The 26,131-nt window shown below is 38.4% G+C and overlaps 1 protein-coding gene across 1 annotated transcript in view; it reads left to right on the plus strand.

Moving 5' to 3' along the window:
* DYDC1 (DPY30 domain containing 1) overlaps positions 1–26,131 on the plus strand; it is a 42,529-nt gene that overhangs the window by 6,725 nt on the left and 9,673 nt on the right. The window contains exons 4-6 of the mRNA XM_049894730.1: positions 4,746–4,838; positions 25,507–25,563; positions 26,018–26,122. Coding sequence (XP_049750687.1) covers positions 4,746–4,838; positions 25,507–25,563; positions 26,018–26,122 — 255 coding nt within the window. The remainder of the gene's footprint in view (positions 1–4,745; positions 4,839–25,506; positions 25,564–26,017; positions 26,123–26,131) is intronic.

A 26,131-nucleotide genomic window follows, 5' to 3' on the forward strand; every position in this document is an offset into this window, starting at 1 on the left:
GGGGAGAATGGGAGTTCTTTAAGGGATACTGAGTTTCCGTTTGAGGTGGTGAAAAGCTTTTGGAAATAGTGATTGTAGTTGCACAGTGTGATGAATATGAATGTCACTGAATCACATACTTAAATATGGTTAAATGGCAAATTTTTGTTATATATATTTTACCAAAATTAAAAATTAAATTTTCTCTGCCTAATCTCCTATCCTTGAGACCAAGGTGAAAAATTCTAGGTATTTGAGAGTGCTACCCCTAGATGGATACAGTTGTAGAACACTTTGCTGCCTATGAGCCTTCATTTTCAGTCATTTTAGCTTATTCTTGAGGGACGTTGCAAGTGTTGACTTGGGTGTCACACTGTCACCCAAACAGACAAGATGTCTGCTGCAGCAGCCCCAAACTTCAAATGAGGGTCGCTTTTCCTCCAATACCAGATCCTGTAGCTGGTATCTGTCCCCCTTTCTATCAGAATAAGGAGAACTCATCAGTTCTCTTTCCCCATGGCAATAACATCATGAATGGGGGGATACTTAGCTTTCTTGGACTCATCTACCTTTACTTAGATGAAGTTTGGCAATACTAGAAATAGCCATATGTTGGTAAGTATGAAATAATCCACTGTGCACTGAACACTAAACATTGTATTGGGCATGGAAGACATAATAATATTCTGGAGAAGATTTTATGGCCAGACCAGTTAAAAAATGTATTGGTTGGAGAAATCGATGGGAGAAGGAGAAGGGGCATGTGGAGAGAACCACTGATAGAAAAGAGCTTAAGAGAGAGTAAGCCTGGGATGGAGAGAAACAGGTCTCTTGGGGTACCCCGAGTCCTGTGAGCTGAAAGTTCATGACTCCGGCCACCCCGCTGCTGGCCTCGAGAGCAGTTGTCCTTGTAGTCTGTATTGCTGACTTGAAATTTCTTGACATTTTTTGAGCTCTCCAGGAAGCCCAGTTCCCTGTGAACAGGGAAGTATTTTTATTGCCATTTTCTATTTAGGATCTTATTTTTTGAAGTAAAAACTTATATTTATTTTTGAATGGCTTTCTAATGACTTTGTGTATAAAGGAAGGAATTGAGTTTTGAAAATTTCCTGAAAACGTTAAGAAACTGGTTATGCTAACCAATCTGGTTGCTATTTGACAGCTATGCTTTGTATGACTGTTGAGAGATGGAGTTATTTCACTTCCTTGACCACTGTCTGAAAGTTGATTGAAATGATACTGCATCAACATTTTGGCTTCCTAACCTCATCGCATTTATCTTAATGGGGTAAAGTACAGTTAGGAATACCAAGAAATTACCTTTAAAAACCTTTTGTGAATAAATATTAATCACTGTTTATAATCCATTTTTAAAAAAGGTATTATTTTAAAAATACTTTTAATGGGATGACCTTAGTTTATCTGTAAGATGGTGCCTGACTGGTGGTAAGAAATAATTTTCTAGTAAAGAGGTTGGGAAACTCTGTAAAGTGCCAAAGAGTAAATATTTTAAGCTTTACAGGCCAAGCGGCAAAATTGAGGCTATTATTGAGGTACTTACAAGTGGGGTTTTTTTTTTTTTTGGTTTTTTGGGGTTTATATAACAAGAGAGAATACAAATTTCCATAAAAGTTTTATGATGGAATTAAAATTCTAATAATAACAGTAATGACAATTATTGAATACCTTTTTTGTAGTAGAGGTTTTCTTTGGGGAAGAATGAAATTCTTTTTTTTTTTTTGTCCGATAACATTTCACTCAATTGGAGTTCAAAGTTAGTGTTCCCTACTGTCAAAATTGGTTGAAAATATTAAGCTATTAATGTCGATCTGTAGTGAGATTTTATGTGTTTCATCCTTGATAATGTCTTTTCACACAGATAGCGCTACCAAATATTGATATGAATCTACCTGCATTTAATTTTAATTGGGCGTGTGCATCTCCTGGAAGGCATTTGTAGAATTCTGTTCGTTTCTTTTCTTGATATTTGTCCTTTAGCGTGCCATTACCTTGTAGATGAGTCCCTTGCAATTGAAGGTGGTAGAAGCTTCTCAATTGCACAGTTAAGTCGATTTTGAAATATAGGAATTTCCTTTGCGCTTACATTGAGGTCTGGACACCCTGAAGTTTCAGCTTGGAAAACATACCCACCGCAAATTTGCGTGGAGTGAAGATCTAGTTTCTTGTCTTAACTTTTGACAGCACAGAAAGTACATAAAGCAGCTTGACATTACCTGTGATTCAAACAACACTAGTTGTTGAAATGACTTTATTGCAGTATAAGCTCACATATAAACAATGTCCTGCCTTATAATCTTAGGTGCAATTAAGAAACGTTGTCAAGCCTACAGCAAAATCTAATTTCCAAAACCATTTAATGTTCAATAATAGTGGCTGTGGTTCTTTTCATTCAGAGAAATATGTGTCTTGGCCAACAAATTTATAATAAATTTTACCACTGTTAAGATATGTGGTGGGCAAGTCAGGTTCTATTCAGCTTTTATTTCTGACAGAAATTCTTGGAACTGATGATAGATAAATCCACAAGGCCACTGTTGACACTAAAAAAACACTACTGGCCTAATAATCCATGAGAGATTCAGGTATTTTCTACACAGTAGCTGCTGTTGAATAATGCAATGACTAATCATAGACTTTAATAGACCCTTCAAGTGTTTAAAATATGTCCAGCTAAGTCTTTTTATGTTTCACATGTTATTTTTACCACTATTAGTTGTAACAAGCCTTAGCAGATTTCACTTCAGGTTGTACCAAGTCAGGGCTTCTCAGCTTTGAAAATATTCTTGCCTGTAGTTGTTCCATGAAGACTGTTCGTAGAAGCCAACTCTTTAGTCGCTTCAAACTCAGCATTGACTCCTGTAGTAAACAGCATCTGAGCAGTGTTGGCAACATCTGTTGGGTGGGTCATCAGGCGCCAAGGAAAACCACTCAGAATCATTTGCTTTGTTTTTTAGTTGAATGTATGGATTTTTCTGTCAATGTGGTCAGCTTCAACTGTTCTCACCAAGAGGCTAATCACCTCAGACACATTTGCTGTCTCTGGATACATTTCTTGGGCTGCTGCAATCAAGCATGTTTAATTAACTCACCATTGGCAAATGGTTTTCCTTGCTTGGCTAACAAATGAGTCAGTTGGAAACATACCTTTGTTGCAGCCTCATTTTATTTTTCTGAAGAAATTCTGCTGTGATGAGACATACTGTTGTAAATGTTCAGATTTTTCCGGCTGTTGCTTTCCCGTACGTAGGAATATTGTCGTGAGGGCCTAGTTTGGTAATGCTGGTATGTATTGTATCACACAGTGTCATTGCATAATAAATACCATGCTTTGCCATTGAATTTGACGGCAAAATAATCCACACTGCACTGTGTCTGAAAAGTATGACATTTAAAGTCCACTTCTTTTCTTGCTTTGAATGATAAGTATACACTGATAATAATAATAAAAAAAAGTTATGGGGTGATGATGCCTGTACACTGTTGCATTGTAACCATGTCTTTGTGATTTGTAGCGCAGCACAAGGTGATGAGAGCGCTGCATTCGGTCCCTAGAGCAGCCACTGAACTTTGTTGTAGCGCAAGAGTAGTCACAGGCAAAACACAAGGGAATGAACCTGGCTCTGCTTGACTAAAAGTGTATTTACTGACAGTGAAATTTGAATTTTATATAATTTTCCTGTGTCATGAAATGTTACTATTCTTCTGATTTTCTTCAACCATTTAAAAATACAAAAAACATTCTTAGCTAGTAGGCTGTACAAAAATAGGTGGTGGGCCAGATTTGGCATGTGGGTCTTAGTTTGCTGACCCCTACTCTAGTGTGACATACATGTTGAATTAGGACCAGATATATTATTATCTGTGGTTTTAGGTAATAATGCTTAAGATTTTCTCACACACTGCTCTTTCACCAAGGTGGGGCTCTATGAAGACCCATTTGTGCTTAAAGAGATTTTATCTAAAGAAATTAGTTTTATTTCTATAAATTATTTTTATTTTATAGAAAAATCATTTTATCTAAAGAAATTATTGCCATTTCATTTGGAACCTCTAGAAGGACAGAAAATGACTTGATTTTGTACAAATTGTGTTTTTCTACAGTTAGCAATTACGGAGCTTCCTTTTTTCTTTCCTTCAGGAAATATTTGTAGAAGTTAAACTGTTAGGTGGCTGTGAACATTTATTTTTGTACCTTTCTGAATTTTGGGTGGCTATTTTTTTTTATAAGCCCTGGAGGAGCTTTGGTGGTGCAGTGGTTAGGCACTTTTGGTCTACCCAAAAGGTGGACAGTTCAAACCCACTGGGTACTCTGTGGGAGAAAGATGTGGCGGTCTGCTTCCATAAAGATTGTAGCCTTGGAAACCCTGTGGGGCAGTTCTACTCTGTCCTGTAGGGTCACTATGAGTTGGCATATACTCTGTGGAATGGGTATTTGGTTTTGGGTATAAGCCCTGGTGGTGCAAACAGTTAAGCACTTGGCTACTAACCGAAATGTTGGAGGTTCGAACCCGCCAGCGACTCCACAGAAGAAAGACCTGGTAATGTTTCCATAAAGATTACAGCCAAGAAAACCCACAGGGGGCAGTTCTACTCTGTCACATGGGCTTGCTATGAGTCAGAAACGACTCAACAGCACCCAATAACAGCAACATAAACTAAATTACCCTGAGACACTTAGAGTGATAGAGTCAACTCCTTTCAATTCATCTGACTCTAATAAAACTTATGTATTTCTAAATATTTAGCAACAGCTGGAGTTCCAGCTAGAGTTGGAAATGCAAGAAAAAGAGAGAAGGAGAATAGAAGAACTACAGAGAGCGCAAGATCAATTAGAGAAGGTAATTTGAATTAAAAAAAAAAATTATTGTGCTTTAAGTGAAAGTTTACAAACCAAGTCAGTCTCATACAAAAATTTATACACACCTTGCTATACATGCCTAATTGCTCTCCCCCTAATGAGACAGCACACTCCTTCCCTCTACTCTGTTTCCTCGTGTCCATTCAGCCAACTTCTGGCACCCTCGGCCCTTTCATCTCCCCTCCAGACAGGAGATGGCAACATAGTCTCATATGTCTACTTGATCCAAGAAGCTTGTTCTTCCCCAGTATCATTTTCCATCCCATAGGCCAGTCCTGTCGCTGTCTGAAGAATTGGCTTTGGGAATGGTTCCTGTCTTGGGATAACAGAAAGTCTAGGGACCATGACCTCCAGGGTCCTTCTAGTCTCAGTATGACCATTAAATCTGGTCTTTTAATGAGAATTCGGGGTCTGCATCCCACTGCTCTCCTGCTCCCTCAGGGGTTCTCTGTTGTGTTCCCTGTCAGGACAGTCATCAGTTGTGGTTGGGCACCATCTAGTTCTTCTGGTCTCAGGCTGATGTAGTCTCTGGTTTATGTGGTCCTTTCTCTGTCTTGTGTTCATAATTACCCTGTGTCTTTGGTGTTCTTCATTCTTCCTTGCTTGAGGTGGGTTGAGACCAATTGATGCATCTTAGATGGCGGCTTGCTAGCATTTAAGACCCCAGATGCTACTCTCCAAAGTGGGATGCAGAATGTTTTCTTAATAGATTTTATTACACCAATTGACTTAGATGTACCCTGAAACCATGGTTCCCAAACCCCGCCCCTGCTACACTGGCCTTCCAAGCATTCAGTTTATTCCGGAAACTTCTTTGCTTTTGGTTTAGATCAGTTGTGTTGACCTCTCCTGTATTATGTCTTGTCTTTCCTGTCACCTAAAATAAAATTTGTCTACTATCGAATTAGTGAAAACCCCTTTTGTTCCCTCCATCCCTCCCTCCTGCCTCTTGTAACCATCAAAAAATATTTTTTCTCTGTTTGAACTATTTTGTCAGTTCTTATAACAGTGGTCTTATACAAAATTTGTCCTTTTGCAACTGACTAATTTCACTCAGATTCCTCCATGTTATGAAATGTTTCACGGATTGTTCATTGTTCTTTATCGATGCATAATATTCCATTCTGTGAATATACCATAATTTATTTATCCATTCATTTGTTAATGGGCACCTTGGCTACTTCCATCTTCTTGCTATTGTAAACAGTGCTGCAGTGAACATGGGTGTGCATGTATCTGTTCTATAAAGGCTCTTATTTCTCTAGGATATATTCCGAGAAGTGGGATTGCTCGATTGTATGGTAGTTCTATTTCTAGTTTTTTAAGGAAGTGCCGAATCGATTTCCACAGTGATTGTACCATTTTACATTCCCACCAACAGTGTATAAGTGTCTCTCCACAACCTCTCCAACATTTATTATTTTCTGTTTTTTTGCATTAATGCCAGCCTTGTTGTAGTGAGATGGAATCTCTTGTAGTTTTAATTTGCATTTCTCTAATGGCTAGTGATTGTGAGCATTTCCTTATGTATCTGTTAGCTACCTGAATGTCTTCTTTAGTGAAGTGCCTGTTCATATCTTTTGCCCATTACTTAATTGAGTTATTTGTCTTTTTGTAGTTGAGTTTTTGCAATTTCATGTAGATTTTAGAGATCAGGCACTGATCAGAAATGTCATGGCTAAAAACTTTTTCCCAGTCTGTAGGTAGCCTTTTTACTCTTTTGGAGAAGTCTTTGGATGAGCATAGGTGTTTGATTTTCAGGAGCTCTCAGTTATCTTGTTTCTCTTCTGCATTTTTAGTAATGTTTTGTATACTGTTTATGCCATGTATTAGGGCTCCTACTGTTGTCCCTATTTTTTCTTCCATGATCTTTCTTGTTTTAGATTTTATATTTAGGTCTTTGATCCATTTTGAATTAGTTTTTGTGCATGGTGCATTTTTTTTTGCAGATAGATATCCAGTTATGTCGGCACCATTTGTTAAAAAGATTGTCTTTTCCCCAATTTACTGACTTGGGGCCTTTGTCAAATATCACCTGCTCATATGTGGATGGTTTTATGTCTGGATTCTCAATTCTGTTCCATTGGTCTACGTATTTGTTGTTGTACCAGTACCAGGCTGTTTTGACTATTGTGGCTGTATAATAGGTTCTAAAATCAGGTAGAGTGAGGCCGCCCACTTTGTTCTTCTTTTTCGATAATGGTTTACTTATCTGGAGCCTCTTTCCCTTCCATGTGAAGTTGGTGATTTGTTTCTCCATCACATTATAAAATGTCGTTGGAATTTGGATTGGAATTGCATTGTATCTATAGATTGGTTTTGGTAGAATAGACATTTTTACAAAGGTAAGTCTTCCTATCCATGGGCAAGGTTTGTTTTGCCACTTTTGTAGGTCTCTTTTGGTTTCTTGCAGTTTGTTTCTTGCAGTAGTGCCTTGTAGTTTTCCTGGTATAGGTCTTTTATGTCTCTAGAAGATTTATTCCTAAGTATTGTATCTTCTTGGGGGCTACTGTAAACACTATTGATTTGTGATTTCCCCCTCGATATTCTTTTTGTTGGTGTAGAGGAATCCAATTGATTTTTTGTATGTTTATCTTGTATCCTGATACACTGCTGAACTCTTCTATTAGTTTCAGTAGCTTCCTTGAGGATACTTTAGGGTTTTCTTTGTATAACATCATGTCATCTGCAAATAGAGATACTTTTACTTCTTCCTTACCATTCTGGATGCCTTTTATTTCTTTTTCTAGCCTAACTGCTCCGGCTAGGACTTCCTGCACAATGTCGAATAAGAGTGGTGAAAAAGGACATCCTTGTCTGGTTCCCGCTCTCAAGCGGAATGCTTTCAGAATCTCTCCATTTAGGATGATGTTGGCTGTTGACTTTGTATAAATGTCTTTTATTATGTTGAGGAATTTTTCTTCTATTCCTATTTTGCTGAGAGTTTTTATCATGAATGGGTGTTGAACTTTGTCAAATGCCTTTTCTGCATCAATTAATAAGATCATGTGGTTCTTGTCTTTTGTTTTATTTATATGATGGATTACATTAATTGTTTTTCTAATGTTGAACCATCCCTGCATACCTGGTATGAATCCCACTTGGTCATGGTGAATTATTTTTTTGATGTATTGTTGAATTCTATTGGTTAGAATTTTGTTGAGGATTTTTGCATCTATGTTCATGAGGGATATAGGTCTGTAGATTTCTTTCTTTGTGGTGTCTTTACTTGGTTTTAGGATCAGGGATACGCTGGCTTCATAGAATGCGTTCGTGAGTGTTCCGCCCTTTTCTATGCTCTGAAATACTTGTAGTGGTAGTGGTGTTAACTCTTCTCTGAAAATTTGGTAGAACTCTGCAATGAAGCCTTCTGGGCCAGGGCTTTTTTTTTTTATTACCTTTTCAATCGCTTCTTTTGTTACAGGTCTATTTAGTTGTTCTACCTCTGTTTGTGTTAGTTTAGGTAGATAGTGTGTTTCTAGGAATTCATCCATTTCTTCTAGGTTTTCAAATTTGTTAGAGTGCAATTTTTCATAGTAATCTGATATGATTCTTTTAATTTCTGTTGGGTGTGTTGTAATATCGCTCATCTCATTTCTTATTTGGGTTATTTGCTGCCTCTCCTGTTTTACTTTTGTCAGTCTTACAATGTTTTATCAATTTTGTTAAATTTTTAAAGAACCAGCTTTTGGTCTTGTTAACTCTTTCAATTGTTTTTCTGTTCTCTAATTCATTTAATTCTGCTCTAATTTTTATTATTTGCTTTCTTCTGGTGCCTGAGGGTTTCTTTTGTTGCTTTCTTTCTATTTGTTCAAGTTGTAGGAAGATTTCTTTGATTTGGGCCCTTTCTTCTTTTTGGATGTGTGCATTTATTGATATAAATTGACCTCTGAGCACTGCTTTTGCTGTGTCCCAAAGGTTCTGATAGGAAGTGTTTTCATTCTCATTGGATTCTATGAATTTCTTTATTCCATCCTTAATGTCTCCTATAACCCAGTCTTTTTTGAGCCTCCTCAAAAAAGGAGTTGTTCAGTTTCCAACTATTTGATTTCTTTTCCCTGCTTTTTCTATATTTGATCTCTACTTTTATGGCCTTATGGTGGGAGAAGATGCTTTGTAATATTTTGATGTTTTGGATTCTGTAAAGTCTTCGTTCCTGACCTAATACATAGTCTACTCTAGAGAATGTTCCACGTGCACTAGAAAAGAAAGTATACTTTGCAGATGTTGGGTGTAGTGTTTTGTATATGTCTATGAGGTCAAGTTTGTTGATTGTGGCATTTAGATCTTCCGTGTCTTTTTTGAGCTTCTTACTGGATGTTCTGTCCTTCACCGAAAGTGGTGTGTTGAAGTCTCCTACTATAATTGTGGAGCTGTCTATCTCACTTTTCAGTGCTGTTAAAGTTTCTTTTATGTATCTTGCAGCCCTGTCATTGGGTGCATTAATAATTAATATGGTTTCTGGTATATTGTCCCTTTAATCATCATATAGTGCCCTTCCTTATCCTTTATAGTGGATTTAACTTTAAAGTCTATTTTGTCTGAAATTAATATTGCCGCTTCTGCTCTTTTTTGCTTGTTGTTTGCTTGATATATTTCTTTCCATCCCTTGAGTTTTAGTTTGTTTGTGTGTTTGAGTCTAAGGTATGTCTCTTGTAGGCACATATAGCTGGATCATGTTTTTTTATCCATCCTGCAACTCTCTGTCTCTTTATTGGTGCATTTAGTCCATTTACATTTAGCATGATTATAGATATAAATATAGGTATGAGTTTATTGCTGTCATTTTGATGTCTTTTTTTTGAGTGTTATTGACAGTTTCATTTTTCCACTTCCTTTTTGTGCTGTGACGTTTTTGTTTGTAATTTGTTTGTTCCCCTTTTTCATTGCAGTTGAATTTCTTTTTGCTGGGTCTTTATGTTTATCTTGGTTTTTTATTTTGAAGTGTGGGGTTGTTAGTCTTCTTGTGGTTACCTTAATATTTACCCCTATTTTTCTAACTATAAACCTAACTTGCATCTCTGTGTATCGCCTTGATTTCCTCTCCATATGGAAGATCTATGCATACTTTATTTAGTCCCTGTTTATTGATTATTGTCATCTTTTACATAATTACATCACTGATTCCCTGTTTTGAGTGTTTTTTTTTTAATCTTCTTTTCCCTACCTGAGTTGACACCTGGATGCTCCCTTCTTTGTCCTCGTATTAATTCTCTTTAGTATTTTTTGTTGTGTATGTTTGGTTTTTGCAAATTCCCTAAGCTAGTGTTTTGTGGAAATTTCTTAATTTCACCTTCATGTTTGTGCGACAGTTTTGCTGGATATATGATTCTTTGCTGGTAGTTTTTCTCCTTCAATGGCCTATATCTGTCATCCCATTGCCTTCTTGCCTGCATGGTTTCTGCCAAGTAGTCTGAGCTTTTCTTATTGCTTCTCCTTTGTAGGTGACTTTTTGCTTATCCCTGGCTGCTCTTAAAATTTTCTTTTTATCTTTGGTTTTGGCAAGTTTGATGATAATATGTCTTTGTGACTTTCTTTCGGGATCTTTCTTTTATGGGGTTCAATGAGCATCTTGGATAAATATTCTTTCATTTTTCACAATGTCAGGGAAGTTTTCTGCCAAAAAATCTTCAGCAATTCTGTCTGTATTTTCTGTTGTCCCTCCCTGTTCTGGTATTCCAATCACTTGCAAGTTATTCTTCTTGATAGAGTCCCACGTGATTCTTGGGGTTTCTTCATTTCTTTTAAGTTCTTGTATCTGATTTTTCTTCAAATATATTGGTGCCAAGTGCCTTATCATCCATCTCCCCAATTCTGCATTCCAATTCCTCAGTTCTGCTCCTCTGACTCCCTGTTGAGTTGTCTAATTCTGTAATTTACTGTTAATCTTTTGAGTTTCTGAATGCTGTCTCTCTGTGGATTCTTGCAGCTTATTAAATTTTGCATTATGTTCTTGAATATTCTTTTTTATTTCTTCAACTGCTTTATCTGTGCATTCCTTGGCTTTTTCTTTATATTGCCTGATCTCATTCCTGATGTCGTTCCTGATGTCTTGAAGCTTTCTGTATATTAACCTTTTGCTTTCTACTTCTGGCAATTCCAGGAATACATCTCCATCTGGGAGAGTCCTCGATTCTCTATTTTGGGAGTTTGTTGAGGCAACCATGGTCTGCTTCTTTATGTTATTTGATATCGACTGCTGTCTCCAACTTGGGTCGCTATGAGTCAGAATTGACTTGACGGGTTTTTTGGGGGGGTTGTCTCCGAGCCATCTATAAGTTATTGAAATAATTTATTTTATGTTGCTCCCTGTGCCCTAGCTTCTTGCTTTGTTTCATTTCAACATACCCAAATAGGCTACTAGAGTGAGCTAACTTGATTATTGGAGCCTTTGAAGCACTAATGTCCTGTTACCAGATAGCTAGAATAGTTGCCCAGTATTCGAGCCTAGGAATCAACTCAGTATTCTGGTATAGATTCAGCTCAGTTGTCCTGATAGTCAGTCACCTAGTGTGTGGTGTGGGCTCTGACCTACTATCTGAGAGGGTTAGTGGCGATGGTTGTATGCACTGGTTTCTGGTCACGGCAGAGAGTCACACCCTGAGGAGGGCAGGGTGATGACAGCCTTCCCCCAAGTGTTAGTGAGGAAGTTGCGTCTCTGTTCTCTAGAGCGCTCTGGTGGATGGGCTCTGCAGCTGTGCCTTAGGCACCCAATGCTTATACCTGTAAAGACTGGGAGGTACCACCATCCTCAGACCCCTTTTGCCCGTGGCTAAGTGTGGTGGATGGAGCCTCCAGCCCTCAGGTCCCTGCTGTGGGTAGGTGAGGGCTCTGTTTAATAGGCAGAGCTGTATCAGACCTCCAAAACCTGCCTCTCCACTGCACAGCTGAAACAATTATAGTCAGGCCTCTAACAGATTTGCCCTTGCTTTATAATAGCCACCTGAATCCATGTAGGGGTGAAAGCCAAAGTTTGTGGATTGCTTGTGCTTGGACTGGAGCTGCTTCTGCTCTGAGCTTCCAGATTAGGGGAGTCAGGAAAGTGTTTTCCCCCCTTTGCTAATTTTCTCCTTCTCCAAGGCCGGGAGAATGGCTCAGAGAGGGCGCAGCAGGTTCTATCTCACACCCAGGGAAATCAACTGTTAATGAAGCTGGTTGGGGCAGAGTGGGGAGGGATCAGAGAGATAGGAGTGAGTACTTTCAGAAGAAGGAGCTATTAGATCCTTCAGATAAATTAGACAAAAATCACTTATCTTGTATGGAGAGCGCTGTTTTATCTCAGATTCCTGAGGCGGGTGTAGCCCATGTGTGCTGGCTGGGTCCCTGCCAAGATTGCCCCAGGGGGTTAGGGCTGCTTCCTGCACTTATGTCCTTTTGCTGAAGCAGCTTCGTTCTAAGCAACACCTCCGGTCCCATGGCCGTCACACCAGGGGTTGGTATGCTGGCACTTCGTTTGCCTTCTTTCACTGAAGCAGCCGCTTCCCAAATGCTGTGTCCAGCCCTGCTGTAGACATGCCACAGGGTCAGGGGTGTGCCACTTTGCTTGCCTTCTTTCGCTGAAGCTGCTGTGTCTCAGGAAACTACCATCAGCCCCGCTGCATTTGTGCCAAAGAACAGTGCCAAGGAATCGGAGATGAGGTGCTGTATGGGCGCGGCAACTCGTTGCTGCTTCTGCACTGTCTCTCTCCTGTCACTCAGATTGATTCCTTAATTCTGCGTTTGATGCTCAGGGATCGTAGATTTTCATATATGTAATTGATTCACTTGTTTTTTTCGAGTGTTTGTTGCAAAAGGCTTCAGCAGAAGCTTCTGACTAGTCAGCCATCTTGGCCCTGCCTCCATCTTCCAAAGATTTTGGTATGATGTGTTTTCATTCCCATTTGATTCTAGGAATTTTTTGATGCCATCTTTGATGTCTTCTATTACCCAGTGGTTTTTAAGCAGGGTGTTTTTGAGTTTCCATGTATTTGATTTTTTTTGTTATGCCTCCTGTTGTCAATTTCTACTTTGAAGACGTTGTGATCAGAGAAGATACCTTAGATTATCTCAGTGTTTTGGATCTTGTTGAGGGTTGCTTTGTGGCCTAAGATGTGGTCTATTCTGGAGAACATTCCATGTGTTTTGGAAAAGAATGTGTAGTTCACGGCTGTTGGGTGGAGTGTTCTGTAAATGTCCGTGAGTTCAGTTTGGCTGATTGTGGCCTTTAGATCTTCTGTATCTTTGTTGAGTTTCTAAATGTTCTGTCCTTTACCAAGAGTGGTATGTTGAAGTCTCCTACTATTATAATGGAACTGTCAATTTCTCTTTTCAGTGTTGTTAAAGTTTGTTTTGTGTATTTTGGAGCTGTGTCATTGGGTGTGTAGATATTTATTATGGTTATGTCTTTATGCTGGATCATCTGTTTAATCACGGTATAGTTCCCTTCTTTCTCTTTTATGGTGGGTTTTGTTTTAAAGTCTGTTTTATATGAGATTACTATTGACACTCCTGCTTTTTTTTGGTGGCTGTTTGATATATTTTTTTCCATCCTTTGATTTTTTTCTTTAAAAATTTTTATTGTGCTTTAAGTGAAAGTTTACAAATCAAATCAGTCTCTCACATAAAAACTTATATACACCTTACTACATACTCCCAATTACTCTCCCACCAATAGGACAGCCCGCTCCTTCCTTCCAGTCTCTCTTTTAGTGACCATTTTGCCAGCTTCTAACTACCTCTACCCTCTCATCTCCCCTCCAGACAGGAGATGCCAACAGAGTCTCACGTGTCCACCTGAAGCAAGTAGCTCATTCCTCATTAGCATCTCTCTCCAACCCATTGTCCAGTCGAATCCACGTCTGACGAGTTGGCTTCGGGAATGGTTCCTGTCCTGGGCCAACAGAAGATTTGGGGACCATGACCACCGGGGTCCTTCTAGTCTCAGTCAGACCATTAAGTCTGGGCTTTTTATGAGAATTTGGGGTCTGCATCCCACTGTTCTCTTACTCCCTCAGGGGTTCTCTGTTGTGTTCCCTGTCAGGGCAGTCATCGGTTGTGGCTGGGCACCATCTAGTTCTTCTGGTTTCAGGATGATGTAGTCTCAGGTTCATGTAGCCCTTTATGCCTCTTGGGCTCGTAATTACCTTGTGCCCTTGATGTTCTTCATTCTCGTTTGATCCAGGTGAGTTGAGACTCATTGATGCATCTTAGATGGCCGCTTGCTAGCGTTTAAGACCCCAGACACAACTCTTCAAAGTGGGATGCAGAATGTTTTCTTAATAGATTTTATTTTGCCAATAGACTTAGATGACCACTGAAACCATGGTCCCCAAACCACTGCCCCTGCTTTGCTGACCTTCGAAGCATTCAGTTTATTCAGGAAACTTCTTTGCTTTTGGTTTAGTCCAGTTCTGCTGACCTCCCCTGTATTGAATGTTGTCCTTCACTTCACCTAAAGTAGTTCTTATCTACTAATTAGTAAATACCCCTCTCCCACCCTACCTCCCTCCTCCTTCTCTTAACCACAAAAGAGAGTGTTCTTCTCAGTTTAAACTATTTCTCAAGGTCTTATAATAGTGGCCTTATGCAATATTTGTCCTTTTGCAACTGACTAATTTCACTCAGCATAATGCCTTCCAGGTTCGTCCATGTTATGAAATGTTTCACAGATTCCTCACTGTTCTTTATTGATGTGTAATATTCCATTGTGTGAATATACCATAATTTATTTATCCATTCATCCGTTGATGGGCACTTTGCTTCCATCTTTTTGCTTTGTAAACAGTGCTGCAATAAACATGGGTGTGCATATACCTGTTCGTGTAAAGACTGTAATTTCTCTAGGATATATTCCGAGGAGTGGGATTGCTGGGTCATATGGTAGTTGTATTTCTAGCTTTTGAAGGAAGCACCAAATTGATTTCCAAAGTGGTTCTACCATTTTCCATTCCCACCAGCAGTGTATAAATGCTCCAATCTCTCCACTGCCTCTCCAAGATTTATTATTTTGTGTTTTTTTGGATTAATGCCAGCCTTGTTGGAGTGAGATGGAATCTCATTGTAATTTTAATTTGCATTCTCTAATGGGTAATGATTGAGAGCATTTCCTCGTGTATCTGTTAGCTGCCTGAATGTCTTCTTCAGTGAAATGCCTATTCATATCCTTTGCTCATTTTTTAATTGGGTTGTTTGTCTTTTTGTGCTTGAGTTTTAGCAGAATCATATAGGTTTTAGAGATCAGGCACTGGTCAGAGATGTCGTAGCTGAAATTTTTTCTCCAGTCTGTAGGTGGCCTTTTCACTCTTTTGGTGAAGTCTTTCAATGAGCATAGGTGTTTGATTTTTAGGAGCTCCCAGTTATGTGGTTTCTCTTTGGAATTTTTAGTAGTGTTTTATATTCTGCTTATGCCTTGTATTAGGGCTCCTAATGACCTCCCTATTTTTTCTTCCATGATCTTTATCGTTTTAGACTTTATGTTTAGGTCTTTGATCCATTTGGAGTTAATTTTTGTGCATGGTGTGCAGTATGGGTACTGTTTTATTTTTATGCAGATGGATATACAGTTATGTCAGGACTATTTGTTAAAACGACTATCTTTTCCCCAATTAACTGACACTGGGCTGTTCTCAAATATCAGCTGCTCATATGTGGATGGATTTATATCTGGATTCTCAATTCTGTTCCATTGGTCTACGTGTCTGTTGTTGTACCAGTACCAGGCTGTTTTGACTACTGTGGCTGTATAATAGGTTCTAAATTCAGGTAAAGTGAGGCCTCCCACTTTGTTCTTTTTCAGTAATGCTTTACTTATCTGGGGCCTCTTTTCCTTCCATATGAAGTTGGTGATTTGTTTCTCCATCATATTAAAAAATGTCATTGGAATTTGGATCGGAAGTGCATGGTATATATAGATGGCTTTTGGTAGAATAGACATTTTTATAATGTTAAGTCGTCCTGTTCATGAACAAGGTATGTTTTTCCACTTATGCAGGTCCCTTTTGGTTTCTTGCAGTAGTACCTTGTAGTTTTCTTTGTACAGGTGTTTTACATCTTTGGTAAGATTTATTCCTAAATATTTTATCTTCTTGGGGGTACTGTGAATGGTACTGATTTGGTGATTTCCTCTTCGATGTTCTTTTTGTTGATGTAGAGGAATCCAACTGATTTTTGTATGTTTGTCTTCTAACCTGATACTCTGCTGAGCTCTTCTATTAGTTTCAGTAGTTTTCTTGAGGATTTCTTAGGGTTTTCTGTGTATAAGATCATGTCGTCTGTACATAGAGATAATTTTACTTCTTCCTTGCCAATCTGGATGCCCTTTATTTATCTAGCCTAATTGTTCTGGCTAGGACCTCCAGCATAATGTTGAATAAGAGCGGTGATAAAGGGCCTCCTTGTCTGGTTCCCGTCCTCAAGGGAAATGTTTTCAGGCTCTCTCCATTTAAGATGACGTTAGCTGTTGGCTTGGTATAAATGCCCTTTATTATGTTGAGGAATTTTCCTTCAATTCCTATTTTGCTGAGAGTTTTTATCATGAATGGGTATTGGACTTTGTCAAATGCCTTTTCTGCAACAATTGATAAGATCATGTGGTTTTTTTCTTTTGTTTTATTTATGTGGTGGAATACATTAATTGTTTTTCTAATATAGAACCAACCTTGCATACCTGGTGTAAATCCCACTTGGTCATGAATTATTTTTTTGATATGTTGTTGAATTCTATTGGTTAGAATTTTGTTGAGGATTTTTGCATCTATGTTCATGAGGGATATATGTCTGTAATTTTCTTTTTTTTTTTTTGTCTTTTGCTGGTTTTGGTATAGGGATATGCTGGCTTCATAGAATGAGTTAGGGAGTATTCCATCCTTTTCTATGCTTTGAAATACCTTTAGTAGTAGTAGTGTTAACTCTTTGAAAGTTCGGTAAAATTCTGCAGAGAAGCCATCCGGCCCAGGGCTTTTTTTTTGGTTGGGTATTTTTTGATTCCCTTTTCAATCTCTTTTTTTGTTATGGGTCTATTTAGTTGTTCTAATTCTGTTTGTGTTAGTTTAGGTAGGTAGTGTGTTTCTAGGAATTCATCCATTTCTTCTAGGGTTTCAAATTTGTTTGAGTATAGTTTTTCCATGGTAATCGGGTATGATTCTTTTAATTTCAGTTAGGTCTGTTGTGATATGGTCCATCTCATTTCTTATTCGGGTTATTTGTTTCTTTTCCTGTATTTCTTTACTCAGTCTCGCCAATGGCTTAGCAATTTTATTAATTTTTTCAAAGAATGAGCTTTTGGCTTTGTTAATTCTTCCAATTGTTTTTCTGTTCTCTAATTCATTTAATTCTGCTCTAATTTTTAGTATTTGTTTTCTTCTTGTTCCTGACTTATTCTTTCGTTGCTCGCTTTCTATTTGTTCAAGTCGTAGGGACAGTTTTCTGATTTGGGCTCTTTCTTAAGTATGTGTGCATTTATTGATATAAATTGACTTCTGAGTCCTGCTTTTTCTGTGTCCCAAGGTTTTGATAGGAAGTGTTTTCATTATCATTGGATTCTATGAATTTCTTTGTTCCATTCTTAATGTCTTTTATAACCCAGTCATTTTTGAGCGGGGTATTGTTTGGTTTCCAAGTATTTGATTTCTTTTCTCTGGTTTTTCTGTTATTGATTTCTACTTTTATGGCCGTATGGTCTGAGAATATGCTTTGTAATATTTCGATGTTTTGGATTCTGCAAAGTTTTGTTTAATGACCCAATATGTGATCTATTCCCTAGAATGTTCCATATGCACTAGAAAAAAAGTATACTTTGCAACTGTTGGGTGGAGTGTTCTGTATAAGTCTATGAGGTCAAGTTGGTTGATTATAGCAATAAGATCTTCTGTGTCTCTATTGAGCTTCTTACTGGATGTCTTCTCCTTCACCGAAAGTGTTGTGTTGAAGTCTCCCACTATAATTGTGGAGGTGTCTATCTCACTTTTCAATTCTTTTGATGTTTGTTTTATGTATCTTGCAGCCTTGTCATTGGATTCTTAAATATATAATATGGTTATATCTTCCTGGTAAACTGTCCCTTTAATCATTTTGTAGTGTCCTTCTTTATCATTTGTGGCGGATTTAACTTTAAAGTTTATTTTGTCAGAAATTAATATTGCCACTATTGCTCTTTTTTGATTGTTGTTTGCTTGCTATATTTTTTTCCATCCTTTGAGTTTTAGTTTATTTGTGTCTCTAAGTCTAAGGTGTGTCTCTTGTAGGCAGCATATAGACGGATCATGTTTTTTTATCCAGTCTGCGACTCTCTGTATCTTTGTTGGTGCATTTAGGCCATTTACATTCAGTGTAATTATAGATGAGTTTAGTGCTGTCATTTTGATACCTTTTTTGTGTGTTGTTGACAATTTCATTTTTCAGCTTACTTTTGTGTGCCAAGAAGTTTTTCTTTGTAAATTGTGTGTTCCTTATTTTCATAATAGTTGAATTTATTTTTGCTGAGTCGTTATGTTTTTCCTGGTTTTTATTTTGAAGTATGGAATTGTTAGACCTCTCTGTGGTTACCTTAATATTTACCCCTATTTTTCTAAGAAAAAACCTAACATATTGTCCTATATTGCCTTGGTTTCCTCTCCATAAGGAAGATCTATGCCTCCTGCATTTAGTCCCTCTTTTTTGATTATTGTAATCTTTTACATAATGACATCAATGATATCCTGTTTTGAGCATTTTTTTGCTTTTAATTAATCTTATTTTGTGTTTGTGATTTCCCTATCTGAGTTGATATTCAGATATTCTCCTCTGTGATCTTGTGTTGTGTTGGTGTCTGATATTTTCGATTATCTTACCAAAGACTTTCCTTTAGTAATTCTTGTAACTTTTGGTTTGGTTTTTCCAAATTCTCTAAGCTTGTGTTTATCTGTAAATGACTTAATTTCACCTTCATATTTGAGAAAGTGTTTTGCTGGATATGTGATTCTTGGCTGGCAGTTTTTCTCCTTCAGTGCTCTATATATGTCATCCCATTGCCTTCTTGCCTGTATGGTTTCTGCCGAGTAGTCTGAACTTACTGATTCTCCTTTGTAGGTGACTTTTCTTTTATCCCTGGCTGCTTTTAAAATTTTCTCTTTATCTTTGGTTTTGGCAAGTTTGATGATAATAATATGTCTTGGTGATTTTCTTTTGGTATCTATCTTGTATGGGGTTCGATGAGCATCTTAAGTAGATATTGTTTCATCTTTCACGATGCCAGGGAAGTTTTCTGCCAACAAATCTTCAACTATTCTTTCTGTATTTTCTGTTATCCCTCCCTGTTCTGGAACTCCAATCACACGCAAGTTATTCTTCTTGATAGTGTCCCACATAATTCTTAGGGTTTCTTCATTTTTTTAATTCTTTTATCTGATTTTTCTTCAACTATATTGGTACCAATTGCCTTATCCTCCGACTCCCCACTCTGCATTCCAATTCCTCAATTCTGCTCCTCTGACTTCCTATTGATTTGTCTAATTCTGTAATTTTATTGTTAATCTTTTGGATTTCTGAATGCTCTCTTTCTATGGATTCTTGCGGCTTATTAAATTTTTCACTATGTTCTTGAATAATCTTTTTGATTTCTTCAACTGCTTATCAGTGTGTTCCTTGGCTTTTTCTGTAGATTGCCTTATTTTCATTTCTGAGGTCATCCCTGATGTCTTGAAGCATTCTGTATATTAATTTCTTATATTCTACATCTGGGAATTCCAGGATTGTAGCTTCATTTGGGAAATAGTTTGATTCTTTGATTTGTTGGTTCGTAGAAGGAATCATGATCTGCTTCTTTATGTGATTTGATATTAACTGCCGTCTCTAAGCCATCTATAAGATATTGTAATGATTTATTTTATATTTGCTCACTGAGTCTTATCTTCTTGTTTTGTTTCAATACACCCAGATGGGCTACTAGATTGTGCTATCTGGATTGTTGTAGCCTTTGAATCACTTATGTCCTGGTACCAGCTGGCTTGAGCTGTTACCAGATATATGAGCCTATAAGTCCATTCACTATTCTTAAATAGAATCAACTTAGGTGTCCTGATAGTGGGTCACCTAGTGTGTGGTGTAGGCTGTCACCTATTAACTTTGAAAAGTAGTGGTGATGGTTGTATGCACCAGATTCTAGTAGCAGCAGGGGGTCACACTCCGAGGGGGGCAGGATGCTGACAGCCTTCCTCCACGTGCCAGTGAGATAGGAGTGTCTCTGTTCTCTAGAGTACTCTGGTGGGTGCGCTCTGGAGCTGTACCTTAGGCACCCAAATCTTGTACCTCTAAGGATTGTTATGCATCAGTATCCTTAGACCCCTTTAGCAGATGGCTAGGTGGCATGTGTGGAGCTTCAGCCCTCAGTTCCCTGCTGCAGATCAGTGAGGGCTCTCTTTAATAGGTAAAGAGGTATCGGACCTCCAAAACTTGCCTTTCCACTGCTTAGCTAAAACAATTACTGTCAGATCCCTATCGGAATTGCCTTTTCATTTGAAAAGGCACCTGGTTCCCTGTAGGGATCAAAGCCAAAGACTGTGGATCTCTTATGTTTGGCTGGAGCTGGTTGTGTATTATTATTCCAGTTTAGGGAAGTCAGGGAAGGATTTTCCCCCTGATTGTTAATTGCTGCTTCTCTCAGGCCAGTTGAATGGGTTAGAAAAAAATAAAAATAGAAAAAAAAAAACAAAAAAAACCTGCAGAGCAGTTCCATCCCTGGCCCAGGTAATTCCAATGTTAATGAAGCCAGCTGGGGCAGGGAGGGGTGGGATTAGAGAGATACGAGAGAGTAGTGTGCAGCAAGATAGACAAAGTTACTTATCTTCTTTGGTGAGGACTGTTTTATCTGAGATTCCAGAGGGGCATGTAGCTTGTGTGTGCTGGCTTGTTTGAGATTGCCACTGAAGGTTAGGGCTGCTTCCTGTGCTTGCTCTGTCTCAGGAAGCCGTGATCAGCTCCTCTGTGCTTAGTACAAAGCCCAGTGCCAAGGTTTTCTGGGTGGGATGCTGTGCTCCAGGCTCTGAAGCCAGTCGCTGCTTCCCTGTGGTTTCCTGTTCACGTCAGTGTGCAGCCTGCATGTTCTGGCTGGGTCCCGCCATGGTTACTCCAGGGGCTTCGGGCTGTGTCCTGTGCCATGATCAGCCCCACCATTCTGGCTCCAGGGAACCGCAGGGGCTCAAGATTGTAGTGCGGCACCCCAGTTCCAGAAGCAGTCGCTGCTTCAGTGTGCAACTTTTCGCTCCCCTGTCACTCAGGTTAACTCCTTAGTTCTGTGTTTAATGGTCAGGGTTCGTAGATTGTCATTATGTAATCGATTCACTTGTCTTTTCGAGTCTTTGTTGCAAAAGGGATCAGCAGAAGCATCTACCTAGTCAGCCATCTTGGTCCCACCCCCATCCTTTTGATTTTTTAATCAATATATGTCTTTGTTTCTAAGGTGTGTCTATTGTAGACAGCATATTGATGAATCCTGTTTTTTTTTTTTTTTTTGTTGTTTAACCATTCTGTCACCCACTGTCCCTTTATGGGTGCATTTAGGCCATTTATGTTCAGTGTAATTATTGATAGATTTGAGTTTATTGTTGTCATTTTGTACTCCTCTTTTTTTCTGGTGCTGACAATTTCTATGTCCTTCTTACTCTTCCTTTAGTTTGTGGATTTTTTTTTTTCATTTCTTTTGTTTTTATAGATTTTGTTTGTACTGAGACTTTATGTTTTTCTACTCTATTTTGATGAGTAGATTTGTTACCTTTCTTTGTGTTTACTCTGAAATTTATGCTTAACTTCCTAGGTTTGAACTAGCCTATTATTACTTGGTATCGCCTTGCCTTCCTCTCCATTAGAAAGTTCTGTACCTACACCATTTATTCCCTCTTTTATTGTTCTGACGTTGTTGTTATTTGCAGATTAACCTGTCTGGTTCCCTATTGTAAATCCTTTGGTTTTGGATAGTCCTTGAGAGTTCATTTCCTAGGTTGGTATGTGGCTGGTTCAATCTTTTGTCCTAGATTCAGGCTGTGGTTTGATGTTGCCTGTTCTCAGACTGTGGTCTCCCTTTAAAATTCTTGTTAAGTTTGGCTTGGTTTTTACATATTCCCTTAATTTGTCTTTATCTGGAAATGTCTTAATTTCACTGTCATAGTTGAACAAGAGTTTTGCAGGATATATTATTCTTGGTTGGCAATTATTTTTCTTTCAAGGTTTTATATGTCATCCTGTTGTGTTCTTGCCTGCATGGTTTCTGCTGAGCAATTGGAGCTTAGTCTTATTGTTTCCCCTCTGTATGTGACTTTTCATTTTTCTTGAGCTGCTCTCAGGATTCTTTCTTTGTCTTTGGTTTTAGCATGTGTGATTATGACATGCCTTGGTGATTTTCTTTTGGGATGTATCCTATATAGAGTTCATTGAGCTTCTTGGATGCTCAGCTTTTCACCTCTCATAATACTACGGAAGTTTTTTCTGAGCAATTCTTCAATGATCCTCTCTGTGTTTTCTGTTTTCTCCCCCTGTTCTGTAACTCCGATCACTTGTTAATTTTTGCTTTTGATTGTATCCCACATAATTCTCAGGGTTTCTTCATTTTTCTTTGTTCTTTTGTCTGAATTTTCCTCAAAGTCGAGTCCAAGTGTTTTTCTTCAGTTTCGCTGATCCTGACTTCCTTTGTTTCAAACCTGTTCCTCAGCCCTTCTGACACTGTCCATTTCTGAAATCTTGTTGTTTATCTTTTGGATTTCTAGTTGTTCTGGTATGATTTCTAGTTGTGAATTTATTTTGGCATTTTTTTTCTGTATTATTTTCCTGAATCCTTCCATTTTTTTGTCTGTATTTTTCGTGAATTTGTCTATTTTTTCATAATTTTTGTCTGCTTTTTGCTTCAACTCTTTGATAGTTCTGAATATTAGATATTTGAATTCCCCGTCAGGTAGTTCTAGTGCCTTTTCTTCGGCCGGAAAGTCATCTGGTGTTTTTATTTTGGATGCCTACTGGAACCATCCTGTTCTGTTCTTTTATATGTTTTGATATTGTCCGCTGTCTTCAGGACACCCAGTCATTATTTTCTTTACTTTTTGATTGTAGATTTGTTTGTTTCATCCTGCTTTTTTGTGTTACTTGGTTATGTTTCAGCAGGCGGACTATGTGTTCTTTGCTGTTTACTTGTCTGTGGGCACAATATTTTTCACCTCCTTGTCCAATGATTAGGGCCAGTCACTCAGGCTGATCCAGCTGAATGGAAGGGGCTAGGATTGCTTGTTTGAGGCACATACTGGGATTGAAAAGGTGAGCCAGGTGTCAGTGCAGGGCAAGTTCTGGTAGGCCATGCCTGAGCTGCTCAGGTTTCTGATGTTTAGCACATGGTACAGATAGGCAGGAAGGAAGGGTAGGAGAGGTTGTGATGTGTGGAGCCAGGTTGGATATGGAAAAGAAGGGAGAGAGGAGAGAGAAACAGGAGCAAAAACAATAAAAAAGTGCTGAGAGAACCTACCATTGGAGTGGAGAGACAAGAAACCGAGAAATGAATAAAAACAAAAAGGAAAGTAATAAACAAACAAATAAATAAGTAAATAAATTTAAAAGAAGTTCCCAGGGATCCCACTGGCATGGCCGTGCAGGCTGGGATAAGCAGCTCCCAAGCCTTGCAGTACAGCCCAGCTAGAATGGGTGGAGATGATACACAGCCCCGGGTGTTCAGGGGATGGGAATAGTTGGTAAATAGAAAGAGTCGCAAAACTGAGAAATGAAAAAAAATAGAAAGGAAAAAAGAGAAAACAAACAAAAAAGTCCTAGGGATCCCACCAGCATGGCAGCTTGGATTGGGCAACCTCTTCCCCAGCTGAGTGGTGTTCAAGAGAAAGGACAGAGAGGGGATAAAGGCAGGGAAGAAACCAAAAGAGGCTGAAAAAGCAACACCAGCAACAAAGAAATGGCAGTGAAGAAGCCAGCCGGTGTGGGCGGGGTGAATTCCCACAGCAAGGAAGTGGTGCCTCTTGTGCTGTGATCGTGGCCTGGTGGGAAGTGGAGGGTTAGCCCACTGGGAAGCAGCAAATTGGCCTGCCAGGAAGCACCATATGGGCCCACTGGGAAGAAGTGAATTGGTCCTCTGGGAAGCCAGGAATCAGCCAGCTGAGAAGCTGGCAAGAAGCAGAGAATCAGCTCTCTTGGGAAGCTGGGAATCAGTCTACCAGGAGGCAGCAAATCAGTCCTTCAGGAAGCTGGGAATTGACCCTCCGGGAAGCCGCAGATCATCTAGCTGGGGAGCAACGAAGGCTGACCAGGGGTAGGCAGGGTGGAGGGTGGGAAAATGTGTCTCGCTGGTTACTGGGTGCCCTGTCTCCTGCTGGGAGCTCCACGAATCTGCTTTCTTATACTCCTTGTCTGCTAGTCTGTGATAGGAGTCTAAGATGGTGGATTCTTGCTGCTTTAGCTGATAGGGGACCTCTCCTCATAACACTCCTCACTCTATGTTCTCTTTCAGTTTCCTATTCCATTCAGTGCTTGACTGAGTTCTTTATCTCTTCATTTGATGCTTAATGTTCCAGTTTTGATGTTTGCCTCTGTTTTACTCAGTTTTTCGGGTCTTTGCTGTGAAAGGATGGCATGGTGCTTCTCTGTATAGCGCCATGTTGGCTCTGCCCTTGGTTTTTTCATTTTATGTGACTCAATAGGAAGAGGACTCTTAGAAGCTTGTGCCTAGTTTCCTCTGGACTTTGCCCAATGTGCCTTTTCCCTTTGCCAATCTTGCCTTGTATCTTTTTCACTGTAATAAATCATAGCTGTGACTATAACTATATGCTGAGTCCTGTGAGTTCTCCAAACCTGGGGGTGATCTCAGGGGCCTCTGGCACACACACTAAGCATTTTTATTTTCTTGTGGTCTTTGCTGAAGATTTTACATGAGAGATTCAGATTCCGTAGCTCCCAGAATTTCCCTAGAAAATTCCTCCTTGGCTTTTTTTTTCTTCTAGAATACCTCCCTGTTCCTCTTCTTAAGGTAGAGTTGAGCTACCTAGGCAGGCTTATCAAAGCTTTTTCTCAGCAAAATAAACCAAGTGGGTCTCCCTTATAAGAACTTCTACTGCAGGTTGTTAATGCAAATTAATGTTTCTGTATCATTATATCCATTCGCTGAGAGAGATATTTGGATAAATTTATCTGGTAAATAGGATTTAACAAGTGTGTTAGATGCTAGAGTATATTATATATTCTGTGTGTGGGCAAAATGTGTCTGAAACAGAAAGGCAAAATAAATTATAGGAATTAAAAAAATTCTTTTTTCTAGATGAAAATATTCATATGCATGTTATATAGCAGTATAGCAAATAAATCTCTTAAAATGAAGAGTGCAATTCTTGTTAAAAATTGCCAGTGACTACTGACAGGAATCATTCCATTGGAACAAGAGGAATCTTGTCACTTATCTTATTGTAGTGTGGTCAGAATCCAGGTGCTCATCTGATGCAAACATGGCCATCTTCTATTAGAATAGAATATTACATGAGACAGGGATTGCAATTTTGTATTAAGTGTACTCCAATCACTCCTTAAGAAAGATAGCATTTTTGCCATTAAATTGATCGTAGATTATATAAAATTATGAATACTTGAAAATTAAATATTGAATCAAAATTAAAAGTATGTTCAAAGTATTTTCTATTTTCTTCATTTTTATGTTATAGGAGATGAGAATGAATATGGAAAATATGATGAAGAGTGAAGATACTTCACATTCAGAGGTGAGAAGAAAAAGTTATTCTGTGTTATGTGAAATGAGTTGTCTTAGAAATTAAATCTTAATACTTAAATTTATAATAACAATATAAAATTTATAAGAATGTTAAAAAACTGATAGTCCACATATATATTCCAATAAGTCACTAATATGATGTGCTTTGAAACAACATCTCAAAGTAAATAAAAATTAGATATTCAGTTTGTATTCTATTTTTAAAAGCCAGAATATCCTGAGACATTGACCACAGAATTACTTATACATTTAAAATTTCCAAATGTACTTTAAAAAGTTTTAACATTCATTCCTAGAATTCTCTTGTCATCAATAGGCATCAGTTAATTCCACTAACGATGTTGAGTTTGACATGGCAATTCATAAATCTTATTAAAATCAAAAAGAAAGTAATCATTAATTTTGGGGTCATTTAAAAGTAAAAATTAACTTTATGGTTGTAGGAAGCAACAGCAGACTTAGGCAAAACACTAGCTGAAATTAGCGATCGGTATGGAGCGCCTAACTTGAGCAGAGTGGAAGAACTTGATGAACCAATGCTGTCTGATGTAAGTATT

The sequence above is a fragment of the Elephas maximus genome, chromosome 8 (assembly GCF_024166365.1).
Source record: "Elephas maximus indicus isolate mEleMax1 chromosome 8, mEleMax1 primary haplotype, whole genome shotgun sequence".
NCBI classification, from domain to species: Eukaryota; Metazoa; Chordata; class Mammalia; order Proboscidea; family Elephantidae; genus Elephas; species Elephas maximus.